This window comes from Calonectris borealis, chromosome 9 (genome assembly GCF_964195595.1).
Source record: "Calonectris borealis chromosome 9, bCalBor7.hap1.2, whole genome shotgun sequence".
Lineage (NCBI taxonomy): Eukaryota > Metazoa > Chordata > Aves > Procellariiformes > Procellariidae > Calonectris > Calonectris borealis.
In genome coordinates, this window is record NC_134320.1 from 5974888 (window position 1) to 5986063 (window position 11176).

An 11176-nucleotide genomic window follows, 5' to 3' on the forward strand; every position below is an offset into this window, starting at 1 on the left:
TTAGGCTGGATTGACTTACACAAAAAAAGCTTAATGCTATATCTGTCACTAGTGCAAATACGTAAAGCACTTTCAGAGCAGAACAAACCAGAGCAGTTGTCACGTACATGAATGTTACTGCAAAGAGGAAGGTGTTAAGAATAGGATAAGAAGCAAAAGGCCTGTATTTTAGCGAGGGAGAGTTAGGTTTTGCATTAGGAAAAAAAAACAAAGCAGCAAGGTAATTAAGCACTGGAATAAACAGCCTAAGAAGGTTGTGATCTTCTATCACTGATTTAAACACAGCTTATCCTGGCTGCAAGTAGCAGGAATGGACCAGATGATCACTTCAGGTCTATTTCAGCACTATTTTCTATTATGCTATTCTTTCAGCAGCTCCCAGCAGTGTATTTTTCTAATTACACCCAGTCTTCACCAGATTACTCTCCCTTTATTCACATTTCCTAGCACAAACACCCAGGGCAAGCTGTTCTGGACGCTAGTTCCTTTGGCACTATGTTGCTGTACCTTTTGTGAGGATTTGGCCCTTAAGATCTCTCAAGAGCAGAGCTTTAATTTCACAGCACGGATCTTGCTCATTTTACTCCATATTTACCGAGAACAAAGGGAAGACTATGCAAATGCCCTGCTACTTAGACCCGAACAAAGTGGAAGCAAACATGTAGATGTGAATGGGAGACATAATGGTATGAAAAAAGCAGCCCTTTTCAAAAGTAAAATGACTTTGTCAGGGTCCCTTTGCACTATGTGCATGGATGATTTGTGACAAAACAAAAAAGTGCTAGCCTAGCACGTCACCCATGTCAGAGATTAGAGCACTTCAAAACCCTTAGTAGTTCAAGCACTTTCTGGAACTTGAAAGGCTTTCTTAGGCGATGCTTAGCTTCTTTATGGCTTTTACACGACTTTGATGTGCACCTAAGAGTGAGGAATCTTAATCTGAAGGTTTTCTATGGAAAATACCCATATTGTATATAAATCACAAAATCTTGTCATCCTGATTAACACGAGTCAAAAGTTTGCAAAACTTTGTGCCTAAAGTTAAAGATTCTGAGTCATTATTTTGATAGCCAAATAAGAACCCTGAATTTCCAAGCACTTAGTTACTTTCAAAAGGCTTCTCTAGTAATAGCACTGGGGTAATATTTCTAATCATTCACAAAGTATGGTGTGCGAGACGGTAGTCAGCTATAGAAGTGTCACATTTTCCCCCATTCTCATTCCCTCTTTAAAGCGGAGATTTAAAGTTCCTTAAAGTTAAAGGACCTGTCAAAACACAATCAATTTCTCATGCGTTACAAAACCTCTTCTCTGAGTGCAAACATGGATGTGTAAACATAAGATTCATTCTCCCCCCTCACTATACACACTTAACCCCCAGTAGCATTAATGGGAATTATGCATGCATAACGAGCAGAGAATAGTCCCCTTATGAATAGGGCCCTTGTTGGAACAATGAATACATTTAACCATTAACATCTAGGGATGTGCCGAACTATCCAATTTAACTAGCTGCCAAACAAAGCTACCATGACCTATCTGATATTGTCAGGTTCGGAACGCGGCTCTCTGAAATTTGTCTCTCATTTGTTTTTAAAGGACTTGACAGTGGTCTGCACAGCAGAGCAGGGGCTCTTTGTCAGAACGAGCTCCTCGGAGAAGGATGGCCCTCCAGAACGGCTGTCACATCCACCATGTGATGGAAGAACTCTGGAGAGGGAAAGACCGTGACCTCAGGAAGCAAGCAGAGTCATTAGAAGACCAAAAATCCATATATACATACTTCAAATGCATATATATGTTGACCATCCGTATTAATGGAAACCCAGTAAGAACACAGAAAGGCAGAATATGGCACAGAATCATATAAAGCAGGCTAAAAACTACACATTAAAAGAAAACAGGGGAAAGGCTGATTAAAGACAACTTCTAGGAGAATAATTTTCTGACTTCTACAGCTCTGAAGTTCTTATGCAATTGCCTGGCCACACTTGCTCTTATTCCTATGTTTTAGCTATCAAAATGCAAGAGAGAACCCGAGGATATTGTATGTATTAGTGACACTTCCTGAGACTTTCAAGTCCACAAAGTAGCAAATAAATTTAACGGTATCATCTGTGATATTTCAAATTCCTCCATTGTCCTAAGTTCCTTCTGTATTCTTTGAACTAGTACCTTGAAATCTCACAAGTAAAAACTTTACACATTAATCATGCATGTACAAATACGCTAAGAAGGTAATTAATAACCATCTTTTAAAACTGATGTACTGAAAAGAGTAAAATAGATGGATTTATTCTCATGGAAGTATACGCATAGTGCTTATCCATAATAAGAGGCAAGGTTGTGATGGCTCCATCATAAATCATTTTCTAAATACTGCTAAGGTGCTTGGTGCTATACAACAGCACTTACAGCCCCAAGGAGGTCCAGGACAGTCAAGCGCTCTATAAAATTTGTCTGTAAGACTGCTAGGGCAAGCCCTTGGCATGGCTGTGCAGCACCTTGTACAGAAGAGACCGTCTTCAATCCAGAGTGAGCCTTTGGGTGTTACGCTACTACAGAAGTACAGAAACCTCTCACCTCAAGAGTAAACCCACCAGAGGCAGCTGAAGTGTCTGCTGAAGAAAACCATGGAGCAATGGAATTGGTCACACTGCTTTTCTAAGCTATGTAGGTTTACTTGCTATCAGATGCCACTAGACTACAGGACTCAATATGGAATTGGCAAAGTCTTCTCAGCCACTGGAGTTTCATTTGACACCCTAAAATAAGGATACAAATATTGTCCTTACCTTCTTCCACACAGTGGCTGTAAGGACCAGTGTTGCTAAAGCAGTTCAGTCACAAAGGGCTAATTCCAAGTACCAGCATAGCTACGGAAAATATTTAGCTCTTGAAACCAACAAAATGCAGCCATTTAAAAAACAAAAAAATATTCTGGACACCTGTTATCCTTCTAAAAAACAGAGCAGTTTGGCACACAGTCCTACTACCCTTACTCCACACACAACACAAGTCAGTTCCCTGTCCAGACTATACATAGTCTCCTAGCACACCTGGATCTACAGAAGACCACCCTGGGTCATGAAGGACACAAAAGGAGAGAAAATCATTGTCTTCCTAAGTCTGTACTATGTAATCCTGTGGACCCAGCTCTTAGCTTGGGTCTCAGGTTACTTTTGTAGATCCAAACAGAACAAGATATTGTGCAGAAATATTTTGCATTTTTCCATCAAATAATACATTGCCTTAAAAAAATTAAATCTTAAGTGCTTGGTAGAAGGTGGTAAACAGACTGGCTTCCCTATCTTTTTTTAATCCTTAAGAAGATAAATCATTAAATGTTAGCTCAGAAGTTACTTTAATGTGAATGAAACAAATATCTGTAAATATCTCCTTATAGATATCAGGACGATTCTATCATATTAAATAGTGATACCTAATCAAGTTGACAGAGATTGAGAGACTAAGTATAAATTCTGTGTCATGGGCTTGGGTGCTGTTTGGAAATTGATTCTGATCCATCAAAATTCATATTTTCCCCTAGAAGTAGATGCTGTGCTCTAAACTGGTAAGTGATGAGTATGTATTTGAAGTATTATTAAACATATGCCTCTTTATCAAGTCATTTTGTGCTTTCATGGGAGAAAGATTCAATTACAAAGATTTTGCAATACTTGGAACTATAGCTCTAGTTTTATACCATCTAAAAGCAAACCCATTTTTAAAAAAGAAATCCATTTTACTGCCCAGGGTGCATTTTACACATATCCTTGCTTTTTCCAGATCCTCAGATTCATGCCAACTTTCATGATTAATCTTTATAAAAGCTTTTACTCATTTTGATGTATTTATTTTATTGATTTATATAGTGATTATTATCATGCCAACTTTGTTTCCACTTATCACATTAATGCCTTTTCATTAGTACTGCCCTTTGGTTAAGAACTGACTGCTCAGCCCTGCAATACTGGGGTGGGGGTGTGGGAGGGAGATTTTTCTATTACTTTCTGATTACAAGCTGATGGCAAAACTTCAGTGGCACATAAGGTGCTACAGAGGCAGCTCTTGGAAGCCACCAGTATTTTAAGCTTGTTCTCCATCCTGAGATCCATTTCAACACTGGAGTCACCAGATCTTGAGCTGACCATAGGAAAAAAACAAACAAACAAACAAAAAAACCACTACACAGTCTTTTCAGCAGAGATTTTTGAGAGAATGAATAGACCATGTGAATTGCAGGAATACTTGGCTCTTTCCCTCGACTCAGTTTGATAACAAGATTGTGTGTTCGGGGAGAGTAGGTTCTCTGCTGATTCTTGGATTCCTTCCCAAGACATTTACAGGAAAGGTTGATCTGAATAACTAAGCCAGTCTTCTACTCACCTGGACCAAATGCTCATGCAAGTCACTGAGGACACCACTTTTTCTGACGCTCACGGATATGAGAACTATAGATTTCCATCTGGCAGTGGAACAGCAATTCCATCTTTACGAGGCACTAAGTAAGTTTAAACAGATTTTTTGCGTATAGATTACTCCCAGGAGGGCATTACAGAGTGGGCAGCTGGTCCCGCGTCAAACAGAAATTTAAGGCATGGGAAAAGAAGAGGGGAGAAAAAGATATTACCGCTGGCATGAGTCTTGCCTGCATCCACAGTCACCACCAGCTTTAGGTTAACACTTCTGGTGACAGTCTGAGCCTGAAGAGTGCTATAAAATCCTGAGAAGATTAATGAAGGAAGCATCCTTACTCCAGAGGAGCTGCAGGCTGCAAAAGCATAGCTTTTCTTCGGCTCAGAACAGCTATTGCAGCAAATGCGGACTACAGCCTGTGACGGCTCAGAGACTCTGGAAAGCCTGCTTCCTCCTTGGGACTGCCTCTGGATGAGAGGAGTGACAGAAGGACAGCTTTCAGGTTCAGCTTCCAGTTCATCACAAACCAAGGTAACTTCTAGCCTTTTTCCCCACATAAGGAAAGAATTAAGTGTAAGACAGCCTGAAGAAATGAAGGTATAACTCACTGATACTTTGTCTGGCTGTGATCTACCTCCCTTTCATGGCAGCTTTTTAGCAATACCCCTCAAAATAACATACCATGATACAGCCCTCAGAAGGGGAAACTGAGGTACAACTGGCCTTGTTTTAGGCTATTCAGAGAATGACAAAGATGGGGAAAGAATCCATCTCACATTAGACCAGTCCACTCCCTCCAACAGGTCAACAGTCTGTGGTTTAAACCACCAAGAAGTCTGTGTCCATAAATAAGCAAATACTAAGTGTAATAGGAAGAAAACCTTCCATTACAACAAGCTGCAAGTAATGCCAAGGACATTTCACAAACTTGTTATAACTATCAGGATTTTCTAAAAGAAAAAGAAACCTCATGGAAACAAGATTTTTTTTTTTTTTGGTGCCATTTCTTAAAATCTTAACCAGCCTACACTGTTTCTAAGCATTAATGCGACTGTGCTCATACAGCAACCCTTTCTCCTAGATGTACCCTTCATCCACGCTACTGAAGGCAGTCCCACACAACCACATATGCAGGTGAACAGTAAACCCAAGTATAAATTGCAGTTCACACCAGAGGATTTTAGTTACTCATTCTGATGGGGCAAAAACTTTCCAGAGCCAATAAAGCAAGTACATTTCACATCTGGCACACACCAGACTTATGAGTGACTTTGACAGAATGCTGCTGTGAGTAAAATGTGTTTCAGCACTGCACCTCTACCGGGGGAATTACAGTGTTCTCATTAAGATGATAGAAATAAAGAGCTGAGTGGTAATAAAAGAGAAAAACAGGAAAATAAAGCGTGGCATGACCCATTTCATAATAAAATGGCTAGTTTAATAGATATTCTTGGATAAATTCAAAAGGGATCTAGCTCATGCTCCTTTCTCAACACGATGGGAGCTTTGCCACAGGCTGAGATGGGATGAGATCCAGTCTAATGCATGCACCACATGCAGCAAGGAGCTTCTGGTAGGAATCTAGGACTTCCCTGATGCTATTCAGAAAGTAAAATAGTTTTAAGGTATAAATTGTTAATGCATGTCCAGCTTTGCTATGGGATATTCAGCACACATACATGGCAATGAACGCTTCTGCTGATTTAAAGTGCAGAATGACAGTAGAGAATAAAGAAGCTTTTAATAGGACAAAATCTGCCCTTCAGAAGTGAGTCCGTGAGCACAATCTGGGCAGCTTCTGTGCTCTTTGTAAAGCGGTAGAACAGCAAGATAAGCAAGTTGTCCTTTTGGTAGTTCTCAACAAAATGATTATTTAGAAGGTCAGGAGTTCCTAGAACTCTTTCACAAATGACAAATATTTTCCTTGCTTACCAGAAATCAGCCCAATTCTTCTACCTCTACATTACATAAACATATATTTACGGACTTTGTTTTTTTTCTTCATGATCATACAGTAGTCAGTAAGCAAAAGAGACAGAACTGAGCCTATATAAACAGAAAGGTTGTTCTCGTGGTTACACGATTACCAAAGGAAGCAAGAGGGCTACTTTTATTCTGGTTCTGTTACAATCCACTGCCTGAAAGTGGACAAGTTGCAGGCTCCAGTTGGATTCATTCAGGTTTTTCTACTGTGAATTTGGAAAGCAGTGACAGCCAGCCACCACCGTGCTCCATGCCACGGAAAAATCTGTGAATAAATGGAACTTTAAACACAGTCCGTGCCAGTGTGCAGTTACACTGTAATATAACCCAGGGCTCACAGGGTATCGCTAACAGCAGCCCCATGTCTGGGAGGAATACCATACGTAGCAGTACACATCAGATTTGAGATATCTAGACTCCCTGGAACCAAAGGCTTAGGCCCCTGGCAGGATTAACACAGCTCTTCACCCTTGGAGACAGCATATAATTCTCTCTCATCAAAATGCTAACCAAGGAGCTCCTACAAAAACATCCCAGCTCAGCCTGTGATAATCAAAGTACAAGACTGGGAACATATTACCTCATTTTCCAGTCTGAGGGAAGACACACAAAAAAACCCTTCCTCTGAATCACAGCCAAGGCAGCAGTACCTTTACCTGACCAATCTGTTTGCTATTTGCAGCAAATTACCCTTGAAACATTCAGTTTGTTCCAGAAAAACAGACTATCAAAGAGCAGCACAGACTCCACTAGTGGAGGAGAAAGTCTTACAGACAGACCAAGGAGATTTGTTGCTCAAAAATACCTGTTGTTTGGACCTCTTATCCATCCCACGTCAAAACACTCTTCTTTCTTAGTCCTGCACTTGTTAATGGACTAGATTCGGAAAGATATCCAATAACTTTTGGGGAAACTACGGAAGAGAAATTTAAGAGGAGGCTCTTAGGCATCTTTAAGAGGTCTCTTGCAAAGGTGATTTTTCAGAAAGGTTGCTGCCAGATTCACGTCACACCTTAAAAACAAAAGCATATTTTCCCCAGGAGTCTTCCTCTTTCCCTTGCCAATCCATTTTATAGAAGAGGCTGGCAGGTCCTGCCCAAAGCCACTTTCCATCTCACTGTAAGCTATGCTGCCACCCCTCTCTAAACTCACCTACCCCCTTAAGGATCACAGCAACCTGTCTGCAGACCACGTGTAACATAGGGAAGCAGCTACCAGTCCCCATGAAGCTTGTATTTGGGATCCATCAGTGTGCAACTTTAACACTACAACCACAACTAATACCACAGGAGGGTGTAGGCTACAAACTCTCCCAACTATTTGGAGTTAATTATTACAGGTGAAACAGGCACCACCCATACGAGGAGTCAGAAAACACACACCTGACAGTCTGCCTGCTGATCCCTCACCCAGCACTGGGTTGGGCCTCTCTCCTCAACTGAGCTGCTGATTTTCCTGAAGGTTATAAGAACTTAATAATCCTTAAGACTTCAACCTCTGTCAGATTTGTTATATTAGCCTATAAATACTGGCTTGAGATTAGCCAAGGGCTTTCAACACTTTTGTGATTGAAAATGTCTAGTAAACAGACAACAGGACTGCGAAAGTTCTACTTTCTAGAGAAAACAAGCCAAAAACAACATGCAGACAACTGAGGACTGAGAAGCACCCCAGTGCATGTGCAGGTCTGGCCCACACAAGCAGAAGTTAGTGGGAAGCTCTCCACAGGCTTCATTCAGCACTAGATTCAGCTGAGCACGCTGCTTTCCAGTGTCACCCTCAGCTGCCCACCACTCTTCCCCTCTTCTACTTTAACTGACAACTGTCTGAAGTCTTCAGGGGACATGCTTCAACATTTGTGTGTTGTTAAAATGCATAATAAAATGAGCCTCAATGTCACACGGGGGGGAGGGAGGTTGTATTGAGATATATTCACTGACAATAGCTGCCAGATGAAAACACTGGAAAACACTTCAGTATTTAATTAAAAGAGGGCACAAGACAGGAGGCACTACTGCCTGGCAAGATACCATTAAAACACGCAAGCTTTGGTGGAGCTGAGTATACTTAACGAACAGGGAAGATCAATACGTACCACTTTTCCTCAGCTCTCCTCTAGTTCCAATCATCCTCTTCAAAAGAAACCTTTATGAGCTAAAATTTAAAAGCGTATTGCCCTCCCTCACCTTCTCGCATGCTCTTTATTTTCTGAGAGCTTGTTATTCAATAGGGAAGTTCAATATGACACAAGAATACAATGAAACCTCTCTGAAGCATCACAGCATCTACACCTTCCTTCTGGAAGTGCACAATTTTCCTCAAGTTTCATCTACAGTACTAGAATTTTATAGACAATGTAAAACAATCACTTTAGTTAAAGTTTGAAGAATTTCCTCCTGAAAGAGCTCACGGAAGAGGCTTAAGCATGCATCAAAATGGATGAAAAGCCTTGTTTTACCTCTTTTTTTACTAGCTTTCATACTTCGCTCTCAAAGACAAGCACGATCTGATGCCTCTATTGGCACAAGAGAAACGGTACCATAATTTAAGCTTCAAAATGCCATTCCTGCAAATCTCTTCATGCCACAAAAAGAGGAATGATTCCTTGCTCACAGACAACTTTATAGCTATGTGTCATCTCAACTACTTTATGCAAAGCGAAGGTAAAGATCACCAGCACTGCGCAATCGTTTACAGCCGTAAGAGTTGCCATAAGAGATCAGCCCAACGGCCTATCAAATCTAGTCCCCAAGATAGAAACCCATGCCAGAAAACATATCCAAAACTCATTTAAGACACGAAGTCTTTCCATCAATCTCATCAGGCTTTGAATTGAACAGCTTTAAACAAAAAAAAAAAAAAAAATTATGTGAAAAAATAATAAAGGAACAACCCAAATTGAAGTTTACACCACCACACACCTACAGGCAATTGTGCTTGCATGAAGCAGCTAGAGATTGTTTTATGAGATAGTCTTTGCTTTTTTATTGCAGTTCCTGTAAACATTTTCTTAATACATGTAAGAGTCAGGGATGTGACTTTGTTATCTAGATAGATACATAGGCATTCATAAGAGTTTCATCATTTTTTGACATTAAAATGTTCTTTATCCCCTTACAATGAATTCTACAGGGTAATTACAGAATATGCAAAAAAACCTTTTCTTATTATACATGTGTTACTTTTCCATTTCATTGCTGCCACACATTGTTCAGGAACCGCATGTGAGGCAAAAGGGAACACCACACTACTCATCAACTTTCGCAAGTACTGCAGACTTAGTGCTTAACTAAGCAAAAGCTAAGTTCTGTTGACTGTATCCCTCCAAGGTGTTACCTCTGCCTTTCCTTATGATTCATACGCAAGGTAACTCTCCCTAATTCAGAAGTTAGAACGTACTCACCAGCCTGCCCGAGGATCCCTACATCTGGTCAGCAAAACAAGCATTCCTTAACGACTCGGTTACTAATTTGCCTTCTAAGAAAGAGATGCTTTACAGGAGGAAGCCTCTGCTTTAGGTACTTAGCAAAGGGATCACACGGGTCTTAAACCGGGAAAAAAAGATCTGGTGCTTACGGTGGCGATCAATAAGCAATGCCTGCACAACGTAGAAACCGAGGAATCATTCCGGTCTCTCTTCCTAGGAAGTCTTCTAAAATTATTTTAGTAAGCGGCGTGCCAAATCCGCTTAGTTCCCCGCTACCTGCGACCGGCAGGAAAGCCGGCGCTGGATGAAGGGAGCCGCGGTGCACCGGCTTTTCGCGGGCAGGCGCGCAGCCCCCGACGGCGGCACCGGAGCCGGGGGAGGACCCCGGGACGCCACCGCCCAAGGGGATCCCGCTGCTCGGAGGGCGCAGGCAGAGGCGAGCCCAGCCGGCACGGCCCCCCGGCCCCGCGCCGCCTGCAACAACCCTCGCCCCGCGGCACCACCCGGCGTGGAGAAGCCACCCCGCGGGTGGGTCGGTACTGACCGGCTGTGGGCACGTCGGGGACCAGCTTGAGGGGCCCGATCTGCCGCAGCTGAAACGCCGTCCGCACTTCGTGGCAGCTGGGGGACTTGCCCGCCGCCACCCCGCCACACAGCCCCGCCGCCGCCAGCAGCCACAGCCCCAGGACCCCGCGGCTCCCGTCAGCGGCCATCTCGCACCCCCGGCGGCCGCGGGCCGGGCCGGAGCGCTGCGGGGCGCGGGCCGTGTGCCGGGCGGCGGTGGCGGGCGCCAGTCCCGGCGGCGGCGCTGCCCCCGCCCGCCTCCCGCGCTCCTCCTCGGCGAGTAGCGGCCGCTGTCGCCCTCCCCGGCCCCTCCCCGCCCGCCCGCGGGGTCCGAGCGGGGCGCCGCCGCCCCCCGCTCATTGGCTTCTGCCGTCATGAGGGGGGGAAGAGAGAGGGGAGAGGGAAGGAGCCCTCAGGACGCCTCCGGCACCGCCGCACGGGCACCGCGCCCGCCCCGAGGGCTTCAGCCGTGAGCAGCGCTGGTGGGGAGGCAGCCCCACCGCGCTAACCCACGCGAGGCAGCAAAAGGTAGCTGTGGGGACCGCGGATGTACCGCTGCGCAGCCTCACGGGAAGTTGTACACGGGAGTTTTTACAGAGCCATACATGCAGAGCATCTGTACCGTCTCTGCAGGCCACAAAGTCCCAGGCAGCAGGTCTGGGTCAACGCAAGCCACTGAGGAGTCCCAGGAGAAGAGAGATCTGTACCAAGGGAGACATGCTCTCTCAGAGGAGAGAGGAACGTGGGTTATCAAGGAAAACGGGTACAGAGTGGAAACCGAGC

The 11176-nt window shown here is 43.7% G+C and overlaps 1 protein-coding gene across 1 annotated transcript in view; it reads right to left on the reverse strand.

The window, feature by feature from the left end:
* LOC142085779 (glypican-5-like) overlaps positions 1-10627 on the reverse strand; it is a 392228-nt gene extending 381601 nt beyond the window's left edge. The window contains exon 1 of the mRNA XM_075158095.1: positions 10374-10627. Within this exon, the coding sequence (XP_075014196.1) occupies positions 10374-10542 (169 nt within the window). The 5' untranslated portion in view covers positions 10543-10627. The remainder of the gene's footprint in view (positions 1-10373) is intronic.
* Between the last annotated feature and the right edge of the window lie 549 nt (positions 10628-11176).